General features: G+C 29.1%; 1 protein-coding gene across 1 annotated transcript; it reads left to right on the top strand.

The window, feature by feature from the left end:
• The first annotated feature begins 1579 nt into the window (after window positions 1-1579).
• LOC105768619 (RING-H2 finger protein ATL46) lies at window positions 1580-3375 on the top strand. The gene has a single exon (XM_012588656.2). The coding sequence runs from the start codon at window positions 1990-1992 to the stop codon at window positions 3151-3153; it is 1164 nt and encodes a 387-aa protein (XP_012444110.1). The 5' UTR covers window positions 1580-1989; the 3' UTR covers window positions 3154-3375.
• The last annotated feature ends 11814 nt before the right edge of the window (window positions 3376-15189 follow it).

Genomic DNA, 15189 nt, shown 5'->3' with positions numbered 1-15189 from the left:
CTCGGGTCCAATTATTAACGTCACTTTAAAAACACTTTTGTTAAATTCACTGGTGTAATATTTTGAAATTAGAAAATGCTCGCTCAGTAACCATATAACAAAACAATGTTGTAATGAACCTGAATTTAACAGAAAAACTTTAACGGTGTTAGCAATTGGACTTACATTTTTAAATTTGAAAAGTGTTTAGACTATATTCCTTGAAATAAACATAGGGGATTAAATTCTAAATGTACAAAAAGTACAGAGACTTAAAGCACATTTTAACCCCAAAAACTATATATTAAATCTTAACTCAAGTGATATCGTTGTTATTGCAACAATTAAAAAAATGTAAGTTCGAGTGTGACTTGAAGGTTATGGGTAAAAGTAAACTTTATATAAAAAATTAGGTAAAAATACCATGGAGTCCCCTGTATTAGGAATTATATTACATTTTGCCCCCTCTACAAAAAAAATGACAAATTAGTTCATGTACGTTAGTTCAAAGAGCATATTGGTCATTTCTGTTAAAAATTTCATCCATTTGTACTGTTAAAAATCGGCATAATTGATGAAATAAGCAGAAAAATATATATGACATGCCATTTGTACATCATACTAACGCACATGGTAGAAATAGATGAAAATTTTAATGGGAAGACCAATTTGCTCTTTAGTTTAACTTAGAGAGCTTAATTTGCTATTTTTCAATAGAGAAGAGCAAAATGTAATCTAACTTCCATAATACTTTTACCAAAAAAATTATGTTGGTTGAACCAAACTCAACTTTTCAACACTAATAATACCAACAATAATAAGATTAGAAAAATATGGAAATATGTAGAGTTGATGCATGTGAACTTGTGATTGTATTGTTCAAATGTTTGGACTTTATGTATAAGAAAAAAGTCTAAATAAATCAATATCCTAATAATACAAGAAGGGGCCATGCCATTAATGTGATTAAAATACTTTTAATGTTAGGCACTATATCTAATGAAGCCTAATTTGAAAGAGCTTGGAATACTCAGTACCGAAAGAGGACTTAACCAAACTGTCAGCTGCCCTTTTCGCGTCTCTGCTAATGCAACGGAACACCAAACTGTGCTCCCACGGCAGCTTTAGGCCATCGTACATCGCCCATGCCTCGTATCGCAGCACAGCACAATGACCAAACTTTTAGTTGTATCCAAGCTTGAGAAAATTGAGACAGAATGTTTAGTTCAATTAATAGCTGCCTTAAATGAGTATTTATTTTTAGTGCAGTACATTTAATTTTTTTTATCTCAATTTATAATATTTAATTTTATTATATCGTTGATTAAAAGTGTAGACACGTCAATCTAAAAGTAATGTCAAATCCTAAACTAAAATCCCAAATTCAGTAAATGAAATTAATACACTTTTTAGACATTTTAGCTCAACCTCTTGGAAAAAATTGAAAAACCAAACATAAATAGGACAGCATCAATATTGTCTGCTTGTGGTTGACCATTTTGAATCCCACGCGCTCCCATTGGAAAGTGGGGCCGAAACTCCAGCTCTTTCCTTTGTTACCCTTTATACTTTAACCTCTTTTCACTTTGGAAACTACAGCTGCTCTTCTGCCACTCTCTCCCCTCCTCTTGCTACTGCCCTTTTTTCTCTGTTGCACCAAAAACTAGAAGGGAAGGGTAGGACTCACTTTTTGTAGAGAACAAAACAAAAAAATTAGAAGAAAAAAAAAACCCAAAAACCAAAGTGTTTTTTGACATTGGCTTTTTGATAAATACTTTGTATTAGATAGATACCCTTGTTTACTTTCCTCTCCTTTTTCTTCCATTTTCAAGGCTTTTCTTGGGGGTAAATTTCAAAGACTAGAACAAAAAAGAAGAGGGTTTTGGTTTTGGAGGATATAGGTGAAAAGAAAGACAAGGAAATTTGTGGAGTATATGGAGTTCTTGTGTTTGTGAAAAGGAAAGGTTCTTGTTTTGAGCATTGTTTTAAAGCTAAAATATGAGGTGAGTTATGGTTTTGAAGTGCAGCTTTATGATCTGTGGGATGTTAGAAAGCAAAGAAAAGAATTGGTTTTTGGAGCATAATAACCATTTGAAGATGTCTTGGGTTCGTCATCATAATCATCTGCAAATCAAGCAAAAAGATGGTTACTTTCAGTATCCACCACCTCTTCCTCCATCATCATCTTCATCATCATCTTCAAGCCCTTCACCATCATCTTCTGGTACTAAAATTAGTCCTGCTGTTCTTTTCATTATAGTAATTTTAGCTGTTCTATTTTTCATCTCTGGTCTCCTCCACCTGCTTGTTAGATTTCTTATAAAACATCCATCTTCATCTACATCTTCACAATCTAATAGATACCCTGAAATATCTACCTCTGATGCTCTTCAAAGACAGCTACAACAACTGTTTCATCTCCATGATTCTGGTTTAGATCAAGCTTTTATTGATGCTTTACCTGTTTTTCAATACAAAGAAATAGTTGGTTTAAAAGAGCCGTTCGATTGTGCTGTTTGTTTGTGTGAATTTTCTGAGAAAGATAAACTGAGGTTGCTTCCTATGTGTAGCCATGCTTTTCATATAAACTGTATTGACACCTGGCTCTTGTCAAACTCAACATGCCCTCTTTGTAGAGGTACCCTTTTCACTCCTGGGTTTTCAATGGAGAATCCAGTTTTTGATTTTGATGACTTAAGGGAAGATGAAGGGTGTGTTGGTAATGGTGAAAATGGATATACCCCTAGTCAAAAAACAGTGGAAATGGAAGAAATTGTTGTTGACAAAGGGGTTTTACCTGTTAGGCTTGGGAAATTCAGAAGGATAAATGGTGAACCAGATGAAGCAGGTGGTGAAACCAGTAGCAGCAACTTAGATGCAAGGAGGTGTTTTTCAATGGGTTCTTATCAATATGTGCTGGCCAAGTCAGATCTAAGGGTTACCCTCTCTGGTGGTCAACAACACCATAGCCATGATATTAAGCATTCATCAGCTGAAAGAGATGCAGAAGAGAAAAAGATCAGTAATATGAGTAAAGGTGAAAGCTTTTCAGTTTCAAAGATCTGGCTTTGGTCTAAGAAAGGCAAATTCTCAACTTCATCAGAATCCCAAACTGGTATGACATCTTCTCTTAACTCAGACTTGCCATGGCTGAAGAAAACACAAGAACAATGAAAGCTTATTATGCTTTTAGTTCTTATGTCACATGTTTCTTGTTCTGAAATCTGAAACTTAAAAAAAAGAAAAGGGAGAAGAACTACTCACCATAGCCATTTGCTTTTGTTTTAAAAACATGAATGGAATGAGAGGATTAGAATTCATGTAGGAAAAAAAGGCCATTCGTTGTACTACTCAAACTCATGTCATATTTATGTAAAACAAGATATTTCATACAAATATTTTCTATGGTCATGCATATCTTAGGGATCTAATATTATTTGTTCTTTTAGTATCATCACAGCTTTGTGTGGTTACCTCACTGGTTAATTCTTCATGTAGAAGGTTATGGTAAGTAAAATTGTATGTTTTAAGGTTGAAATGGTTCTAATTTTTCCATAAAATTTCCCCTTGGATCATATTTTTATCTCATATTTCATGATGGTTAAAAGCAATTACTTTAGGATGATGGAGTCCCTTGTAGTAGAATACATTTTGCCTTTCTTTACTCAAAAAAATGAGCAAATTAATCTCTTTATATTAGATCAAAGAGCAAATTAATTCTTCTGTCAAAAAATTTATCTATTTTTAATGTTAAAATTAGTTTTCGAACCTCAGAATGAGGTGCTTGTCAAGTGTAATTATTTAGTTATTTTATTTGTCATGTCAGTTTTTAATAACGAAAATGGATAAAATTTTAATAGAAATATTTTTTTAATCTAATATATAAAGATTAATTTGTTAATTTTTTTTAGTAATATGAATTTTAATAGCTTTTCTGGATGATGTGATATCCTAAAATGGTGCGTGAGTTGGTAATTTTGTAGGGACTGTGAGCTGCAGTCTCTCTGTTTCCCTTTTGGATTTTTGATATAAAATATCTTATTTCACTCTTTTTGGTCAAATGTTATGTACTTAATTGAGCAGTTTCAATGCAAAACTAGGATGATGTCTCATAAATTCAGGTCATCATAATTCTACTTCAAGATGCAAAATGATATATACATAGACATAAAACAAATATATATCTATATAAACACAAAATAATTGTTTAAATGCATAAATGATAACAAACAGGGTTGATTTATGTAATTTTTTTAGCCTTTTCTGTTTTATAAATATTTTAATCAACCCTTTTGGGAGAATGTGCACTCAAATCTGTTTATGCAGATTGATTAAAGGGTAATGATGGTGGGATCCATGAAAGCAATCTGTGCAAAAAGTTTTTTTCTTTTTTTTTTTTAATTTTTTTATGTATAATCTTGTAATCAGACCCTTTAATTCAAAATCTTGCCTTGTAGCAGTAGAATGCACAGCTAAATTGTGGGTCATGTTTTTGTTCTTCCCATGTGCCCCTTGTTGCATTAACACTAAACAATTCCCAGTTTTTTAATGATGATTTTGGATCCTACATATCAACATTAAAATCTAATATAAAATATGAAGATAAAAATATTTTATGACATGTAAAAATATATGAATTTGACACAAATATCTTTGTAGTTGGATATAGTTAATAATTAAGCTTTATTGAAAAGCGTTTTTGAAAAGTATTGTGATTGGTATTATTATCAAAACATAGTTGATGATAACGGAAAATAAAAAAGTTAATAAGTTATTTAATATTTAAATAATTTAATGCAATAATGTGTAAATTTGGACCTCAATGTGGGCATTATAGATGGTGAAATTGCTGCAAGATTGAGGAAGTGTTTACACTTTAAATAGGAATCTAAGGGTCAAAGGGAGAGCAGAAAGAAAGAAAGATGAAACCAATTATGAAAATAAATATTTAGGGTATTTCTGTTGTTTAAACAATAGATCCTTACATATCATATAAAACTCTCCCACCCCACATGAGTTGAGAGGAAGTGTCCAACAAAGGCTATTGAGAAGCAGAGATGATCATGTCATCATCTCCTAAGATCCAAAGGAAGCAGAAGACAGGCAGAGCAGCCAATGAGAATGTGTTAAAATTATTGGTGGGTTCCACATTGGGGCCTGTTAGAATCATGTGAGGACTTATTTCATTTGACTAATATTAATGTGGTACACTTTTGTCTATTTCACAAAGGGTTAAGCCCAACCCACTTTCAAAATTTTCACACCCAAATGTCAACATGACTGAAATCAAGTATATGATATTGCCAAAATCTAGAAGGCTAATTTTATTTAAAAATTAATTTTTCTTTAAAAAATTTCATTTATTTTTGTTATTAAAAATTATTTTTATATATTAATATAAGATACATGTTACACGTTATGTGCCACTATTTGCTTATTTCGTCACAATAAAATTTTAATAAAAATAATGAAATAACTTTTTATTTAATATGTAAAATATAATTTTACTCTTGCTCTGATTCTTTTGAATTTTCTATTTCACAGAAATAATTAAGCTAAATAATGGTATATATGCAACATGATGAGGTTCAGAAAAGTCGATAATATTGTCTTAAAAGATGAGACATAGTGATTAGACAACTGCCATAGCTAGATTGACAGCATAAACCAAAATGTGGATGGCTCTTATTAGAGAAGTTGAAATTTTCCATTAATCAACTGAATCGATTTAATTTGGTTAAAATTGATTATCAATTAATTCGATTTAAAATTAAGTAGTTAATTAAATTAATTAAATTAATCGAAATTAATAATTAATAATTAATAATACAAATTATATATAGTTTTAATTCAGTTAATTGAATAATTCAGTTAAATGAACATTATAAATTTATTTATTTTTTATATATTTTATTCTTGTTTTAACCAAAAAACAAAAAAATATAAATTTCGTTAACCAACCTGAACTAACCGAAATATTTTGGTTCGGTTAATTTTTTTAAATTAGTTTAATTAACGGTTAAAAGATTAAAAGATTCAATTAATTTGGTTAATACTAAATCAATTCAATTAACCGTTTAAATCAAACAAACAAATAATGCAAAGCTATTACTAATTTATTCTATTCAAGCAATAAAGCTATGTAATATCTATTATATATCTTTTTCATTCCTAACATATAACTATTACGTTACTATTATATTCCATTCCAGTGAACCAAACCTACTATTAAGGTTGTTTTAATCTTGTATCTGAATTAAGACTAGGCTCCCATGCTTGATAGTTGTGAGTCGGCTTATTCAAAGGGCTAAGTTATTGGCCTAAATTCAAAGGCCTCCTCGAAATTGAGGGCTTAGATAAAAACATTAGGCTTAAAAATATGTTTGAGTAAAAAATTAAACTTGATTAAAATACGAATATGCTTGGACAAAATTGTAAGCTTATACTTTGTGTTAAACCAGACTTGGACGAATATAAGATGTGTTAATATTATTTTTAAGTTGGGGCCGACTCATGAGCTCCTTTAGTTGCAATCGTTATCGCTATTGAAAAAGAAGATGCTTTTCCAAGAGTTAAAGTTTAGCATGATTCTAATATTTCATTTATCTCAATCCCACCCCTATGATTTGACCTATTTAATTAAAAGAATGAAAAGAGAGAAATGTGTGGGGGTTGAGATTTGTATTGCAATACCATTGACTTAAAAAGTATTTAAAAAGAAATTCAGAAAAAAATATATTAAAAATTAGCTAACAGGAAACCTGTGAGTCTTTCTTCTTCTTTTTTCATGGATTAGTCCAGAGTTGTCCATGCTGCGATTCACAACTTGTGGTGAAACACAAATAATTATGTTTTTTTGCCACTTAATTATGAAAAATTACAAAGTGGTCATCTAATTATTAGAAAATTTCTTTCTTTAGTCACCTAACTATGAAAAGTTATAAAATAGTCACTCAACTATCCGATTTTGTCTTTTTTAGTCACCCAATTATATTAGATTTTTGGGTGTTTTAATTTTTACATTAGTCAATTGATGACCAAAATGAAAAGAATTCATAATTAGATTACCTCTAGTGTAATTTCCTATTTAAAAATTATGTATATTATAAATTGATTTTTATATTTTGAAATCAAAATTAAATAAAATAATATATTATTGTTAAATACTAATTAGTAATTTGAAAATTCTTGTTAAAAGCGAATCTTTTAATAGATCAAGGCTAGTCTGGGTATTAAAAAGAGTTTCATTTCTTTATAAACTAAAATTAAAATTAAAATATTTTTATGTTGAATAAATGGTTAATATATATATGCAGGATTTGTATTTATTATTTGAATTTTTTTACACCTAATTGATATTTTCTACTATTCTCGAATTAACAGTTGCATAAAAAGTGAGCTCTAATTCAAAGAATCGAACACAAGACAAAACCAAACAGAAAATTTTCAACTCTCTGAATCTATATTATAATTAGTAGATGATGAGAATTATAATCACTCTTAGTCCCATGCTGCCACCCCTAGCCCTATTTGGGTCCATATCACTACCTCATACCTCATCCAAATTTTTAACCTTACTTTTTTTTTTAAGTAAAAAAAAAGGTAGGCTCAAATATTTAATTAACCAAATAATTAAATATATCTCCAAATTAATTATCAATTTAATTAAATAATTTATATAACTCAAATCTAATTTCGTGAAAATTATTTCGACTTTCTTATATTAAAATTTACATACAAATTTATATAATTATTGGAATGAAATTCAACTATAATACCTACATTTTAATTTTCTCTTTAAACTTAATTATTTTGTTTACTCATCCAGTTAAATTCCCAAAAATTAAATTAATTACAAGTCATGACATGCTAACAAATATTACATGCTACATCATTTCACTTTTTATGTTGTGTCCCAACTTCATATTCTAACCTCAGTTGGAAAAAGTGTTATGTAGAGCTTTACATATCTATCAGATTCTTTTTTCAGCATTAATATTTTAAAAAAGGTTTTCAATTTTAAAATAATTTATTATTAAAAAGAATAGTTCTCGCAACATCGTGCTCCCTACATACTAGAGATCTCTGTGGATGATTTTAATGAACTAGTCGGAGCTTTGAAAAACCTGGGACCAAATTGCGCGACAATCAAGAAATGGAGAATTTTCGTTTGACATTAGATGATTATAGGCTACGTCATATTGGTTTTCATGGGAGGTGGTACACTTAGGAAAGAGGTTTTTCAGCTTAAACCAGTGCCCGAGAGGGGGTTAACAGAGGTGGTGGGAGTTATTTCCAAACTATCGTTTAGATCATTATGACATTTTGGTTAATATAATGAGGTTGAGGCAAAATCAAGACGCCAATTGTGGTGAACTCATTCGATGAATTTGGACTGGACAAAAGTAGTGAAAGTGCCTTAGATACGGTGGTTTGTAAAGAAGCTTAGATGTGAAGGTGGGATTAGGGTCGAAGGAAGGAACGTAGCAACACCATTGATACTCATAAAAAAAAACAATTGCCGATAATGGTAATTTGTTAAAAGCCAAAGAGGTTCATCTAACCTTAAATGAACTTTGAGAAAGATGACTAGTATTGGAGAGTACTGTAGGCAAGTGTCATGAGTCGTGCAAATGAGGATGCGGTCAAGGCACATTTTGATAATCTATCTTGTTCACTGGGGATCATTTGGCCCAACAGGACTGACTCACTATTTGAAAAGACTAAAGACCCATCTACTTAGTCTGGTGAAAATGTAAACACTCCAATAATTTATATTTTACTAGGGTGAATATTTTGTAATCCTAAGGAATAAGATTGTATAGAGTTTAAATTCCTCAAGACTCTCATCTTATAGATAAACTTTAATGTTGATCATCAATGTAATTTGTAACAAACCATTTTTCAGTGGTGTCAAAAATAATGGTTTCGAGACCACAAATCCGACGAGTAAGTTCGTAAATATTATTATTTAATATTTACGAGTCAAATATGATTTTAAAAAGATTTTTTATATGATAATTTATACTATTCGAATGATTAATTAAGTTCAAGTGGTAAGACCCTAAGGTTAAGTGGTTTTAGAAAATGAGGTATGGGGACCTCGTTCTATAAACCGAGCCGTAAATATTTTTACGGAGTGTCATTAAGGTGGTATTAAAGTTTATTAAGAAATTTTATCGTTTCAATAGTTAATTAATTAAAAAGGACTAAATCGTGAAAGATGTAAAATTTGATCACTATTTGGTTTGATTGATTAAATGGCTTATTAAATAAAGTTAAAGGGACTTGAATAATAATTAAAACCATTCAAGGAGTTAGTGGACAATTATGGGCATGAATTTGGTGTTTTATTTAATTATTAACTAAGGGTAAAATGGTAATTTAATAATTAAATTAAATTAAATCAAATTAAGCCAAAATGTTTCACCATCTTTTACATTTCTTCATCACCGAATTGAAAAGGGAGAAGAAGCCATTTTTGAGCATGGAGGTTTTGGCAAGTTTAAATTCTAGATTGCTATGTAATTTTAGTCCCGTTTCTAATAATTTTTATGATTTTGAGATCGTTACAACTAGGTCCAGCTAGCCCGTACCTTCGATTTTAAAACTGTTAAAGAATTTGAATGTTTCCATTGATGAATCTAGTGATTTTTCATGTTAAATGATGAATTTGAGATATTAGTTGCTATTTAAAAGTATTTTGTTAAGTGATTATTGATAAATTTATCTATTAGGGACTAAATTGTTAAAATAATAAAAGTAGAAGGGTTTGATGTGAAATTTTTATAAATATGGGCTGTATTGGAAGTTATGAACATTCTTCTAGGCTTAAATTTGGGTAAAATGGTTAATTTGCATATTTTAGGCTTAGGGACTAAATTGAATAAAAGTAAAATGTTATGGGTAATTTTGTAAAAATGTCAAAAATGACTAAATTGCATAGAATAATTTTCTTACTATATAAATTAATAAATGGAATGAATTTATTAATTTAGATCAAGATTGAGTGGAAAAATCAAGGAAAATGGTAAATTACCAAAAGCCCTGTATTAAGTAATATATATATATATATATATATATATATATCCATTTCACATTCTACACATTTGAATCCACATAGTTAGTAGATAATAAGTAAACATAACATATATTAAGAAATAAATTTCATGCTTATTTCATCCATCACATGATAAATTTTATCCTTTTCATTGCATATGTGCATATCCATCTTTCAATTTCATATGAACATTAGTACATTAAGTTTTTATACATGTCTTTCCATTAACCTTTACTTACCCATTAAACCGTATAAAATAGCATTGGATACTCAGGAATACTCACAAATAGTATGCCTTTTCATGTAACCGTAAAATTTCCTTTCCATTAGTGCTCACGCGAGCTGTAAAATGGGTTTGCTCACACGAGCTGTATGCCGGAATGTTAGCTACTCGATGCTACTCACACGAGCTGTGGAGTATCCGCAACAAATGCAGGACCTCAGCCATCGGTAAGGCATTCAAAACTAACACCCAAAACCATATAACCCTAATGACATGTCATTCGTATCCTAAGTATTCACAAGGTTCAAATGAGACTTTTACATCTCAAATCCCTTATTTCAATCGCATTATAACATTTTTGTATACCATCATGAATTTCACATTTATAAATTACAACTTTAAGTCAACTAACCTTCCAACAATATCCATAATATCAATTATCAAATCAAGATCATAATTCACATAATTATACATAGTAACTCATCCAAAACATCAAATGAAAAATTTAATCTCTATACGAACTTCCTTGAACTCATAACAACTTCTAACACGATCAAACCATTATTCCGCTATTTTGACTTTTTCGCGATTTGTGTCCGTTCGAATTGTTTCTTGATCTAGATAAATATTTCTATTCAATTAACCCCATTCTAGCATTTAAAATAATCAATTTAACTTATAACCCTTAATAATAAAAATTTATAAAATTGCCCTCATTTTTTTACCTTTTATGCTATTTAGTCCCTGAACTCGAAACTTGCAATTTCACCATTTTTAACCATAAATTATGCTAACTAATTTTTCCCCAATCTTATAATAGCTCATATTTATTAATAATTTACAATATTTTCCTTAAATTTTATCATTTTCATAAATAAGTCCCTAAACCTTTAAATCGTCAAAATTACTTAACAAAATATATCCATTTAACAACCAAGCTTAACAATCTATCATAAAACTTCAAAAACATATTAAATTCATCCGTGACACAGTTTATAATGTCTAACCATTTTACAATCTGAATTAGCTAGATTAAGCTAATACGAACTCAAAAACACAAAAATTACTAAAAATTAACCTCAAAAATATAACCATGCACAAGGGAGAGCTTGGCCAAACCTCACACCCTAAAAAATGGTGGTTTTTCGGCACCAAGAAGATGAACATAAACAAAATAATAAAGATTTTACCTTTTTGTTTCTTAATATATAGTTTACTTTATTTTTATTTATTTTAACATATAAAATAAATCAAATTAAGGCACCAACAGTACCTAACATGAAATTATGGAATAATAGCCACATAAAAGCTTACAACTTTAGTAATTTAACAATTTAACCCCTTTAACTATTAGATTTTAACTTTTGTATCTTTTTCAATTTAGTCCTTTTTACTTACTTAACTATTTAAACCTTAAAATTTCTTAACCAAATTTTAATACCACCCTAATAACCTTCTATAAATATTTAATAGAAGTATTTACAGGTTCGGTTTATAGAAACAAGGTCTCAATATCTCATTTTCTAAAACCTCCTCCATTGTTGGAGTTTGTTTCGAACAAATTTAAATCAAAAGAGGCCGAAAAATTCTTTTTGATGCTTCAAGGACAAACATTCATCTTTGAATGTGGCTTTGACCCGACCTCTTCCTTATGTGAGGAAATATGGGATCTAGTCAGATTTCAAAAGTGGCACAATTTTTATTTGTTGCCGAAAGCACCTGCGATCATACCAATTGTTTAATCTAGAGTGGGTGAATTAAATAAAGTCAACATCATTAAACCATTTTCAACAACAATATTGTTATTTAATTAAACTCAATCTCCCTAAAAATTTTTGAAAAAGAGAGAGACTAAAACGTTGTTTGATAAAATGTTGAAATAATTTAATTAACTAAAAATTAATATTTTTAGCAACTTAAATTTTTAAATATGTTTGATCTTCTAAAAAAAAGTGAAAATGGTGAGTAGATAAGGGACCTCCTTATAGCTTAATAGAGAATAAAATCAATGATTTTTTTGTTTTATTTTATTTCATTTAAGATTATATTATCCTTTATAATTGTATTCAATATTAAATTTTAAATAAAATACCAAACTATTTTATAACTTAAAATTCAATACTTAATTTTCCAGATACTTATTTTTTCAACACTTATTTTTTTCAGCACTTAATTTTTTAGTTTATCAAACATAACCTTATTCAAATATTCTTTATGAGGAATCTTGATTTTTTTTCACGAAAGTAAATACGAATGGCTTCTCTCTCTCTTTCAGTTAACACTTTTCTTCTCAATTTAAGATGAAAATAAGACAATGAGAAAAACTGGCAATAAATAAGGTTATATATAATTGAGAGATCACTGAGAACACCATCCAAACTGGACATTCAATGCTGAGATTACACCTATAAAAAAATTTTAACAGACAGACAAATTTACTTTTTGATCTAACGTATAAAAATTGTTTTATTTAAACTTAAGTAAAATGAATAAAATACAAACTAGCTCAGAGAAAAGGGTATGTATGGATTAGTTTTTATTTATATATTAATACATAATTTAGTATTTTATTTACATTTCATAGTAAAATTAAATTTTACAATTATGATCCATTACTAAAATTTTGAGAAAAATGTGAAAGCGATTTAAGACTATTCTATAAAACATAACTTTGAAGTCAAGAAAAATTTTTAAAAATTCTAGAGGGAAGATGAAAAGGAAGTTGCCCAATACCAAATGGTCCTCCACTAACCATCTTTCTAAAGAATTGACCCTCCAAATTTTCTCTTTTACTCTTACATGAATTTGCTTGCATGTTTCTTTGGACTCACAATTCCTTGTCAAAATATAATCATACAAATACAAAATTGGTGTACTTCAACCTAAAAGACTATTTAAGCATGCTTTTTTATTATTATTTAATGTTGATTTATTAATAAAAATAAATAGTTCGGTCAAACCTAAGACAAACAAGCTTTACCCTTTTCTATATTCCTATATAAATCACAACCATGCAAAGTGGCTAACTAGTTAAATCTCAAAACCAAACTTTAAGCCTTTGAAATATCCCACTTTTCATGGAGATGAAACCCAAAGCCCTCCACTTCTTTCTACTACTCATCATCATGTTCTTAAGCTTCATGTTGATGCCTACCACACCGGAAGCTCGTCGGTTTGCTCTGAATGTCGTGAAGGCTAACCCTAGCCGACGAGAGGGTGGCGGATTTGATCTTGAAAAAGTTTTTCAAGTTCTCGATCTTCTCAAGATGAAAGATTCATCAGGGCAAAGTGGTAAAGGAGAAGGGCATTGAAATGTAGTCATCCAATATGGTTATTGTTGTTGAGGTTTAAGATAATAATAAAGGTGTTGTAACAAAGATATGATGATTGAAAATAAATTCATTGTACAACATTTATTAGAAGAAATAAAGATTTCATATTTCATACTTAACTTTTATTTTTAAGTTGAGAATGTATTCTATATATAGAGTACTAGGACTAATCTTCACTTGTATAAAGTGGTGGTTAACTTTTGTATACTGATTTGAACTCTGTTACCCTTATCCTTCATTCCTAATACTGTATAAAAAAATACAAAAACTGATCACTTGCGTCGGAGACCTATTCTCAATAACTAAGCTTGAAACAATATTTTTATAATCCAAATAATTCAAGTTACTATTTAATTAATAAAATAAATTTACTTCCCAATATCATTATCCAATACTTTGATTTTATGTTACTTGAATTTGGATAGGAAGAGTACAAATTTAGTAAGTCAGAATTCAAAAGTAAATAAAATTGATGTAAATGTTGAAATTTGAGGGTAAATTTTTAAGGTTTATTCACATTAGAGTCAAGCATTTCGAAATGACCATATAAAGGTCAAACTTTTTTATGAAAATGTTCAAATGAAGACCAAACCTTTCAAATTGGCCGAACAAAGGCTAAACTTTGTAAAAAAAATGCTCAAATAAGGGCTTTTCAAATTATATTGTTATTTTCTTTCCTTTTATTTTCAAATAAGATCTTATTTGACTCTCATGTGTTCTATTCTAAGCACATCAATATTCACCTAAGTGCATCAAAACCACATATTTGAACACTTTTATAAAGGTTTTCTCCTTACATGACCATTTTGAAAGATTAAACCTTTAATAAGCCTAAAATGAAAAGAAAAGAAAAAAAAAAACCAAAGAGAAGAAGAGAGGAAATTGGGTTGATTTGTATATTCGGCCAAGAGTGTTAAAGGGGGATATCAAATGGAATATGACCCAAGTTGTAGGAGTTTGACCTAAGAGTGATTCAACTTCTATCACATCTCGGTATAGTAACATCACTTGTATACTTAAAGATTTAGATCACTCACAGTAAATAAAATTTGTTTACTCTCTCAAATGCACTCAAAATATGTTTCGCTATGAACAAATAAGTACAATACATATACAAGTCTCTCAAATATATAAGAGTTTGAGACTTAATTAACATACTAGAGATCAATTACAATAAATCCCCATTAAACAACAACTAAAATAGCAAGATACAAAATAATAATAAAGACCAACGTAAAGTGGATTGTTAGAGATATCTTCAATGCTAACCCACGTGTACTTCATGTTAACTATTTTTAGATTTTATTAACTTTTTATATTATTTTGAATTTTAAATATTTTATATTTTTAAAATTATTTGTTGACATGACATATAAAGCAAATAGTGTTATGTCAGCATAAAAGTATACGTGGACTACCATACGGGTTGCCACACCAACATCGTTAAAGAAAATTAATATTTTAGTTACCATTTCTATTAAAAAATGATTTGACTCTTTTCTGAAAAGTTAAAATTTAACTAAAAAAAGAATAATGATCAAATTAACAAAAGATGTGTAGCCAGAATTGTCCATACGTAAAATCATAATTATTGA

This window comes from Gossypium raimondii, chromosome 7 (genome assembly GCF_025698545.1).
Source record: "Gossypium raimondii isolate GPD5lz chromosome 7, ASM2569854v1, whole genome shotgun sequence".
Classification (NCBI taxonomy): domain Eukaryota; kingdom Viridiplantae; phylum Streptophyta; class Magnoliopsida; order Malvales; family Malvaceae; genus Gossypium; species Gossypium raimondii.
This window is presented reverse-complemented; position numbering and strand designations above follow the sequence as displayed.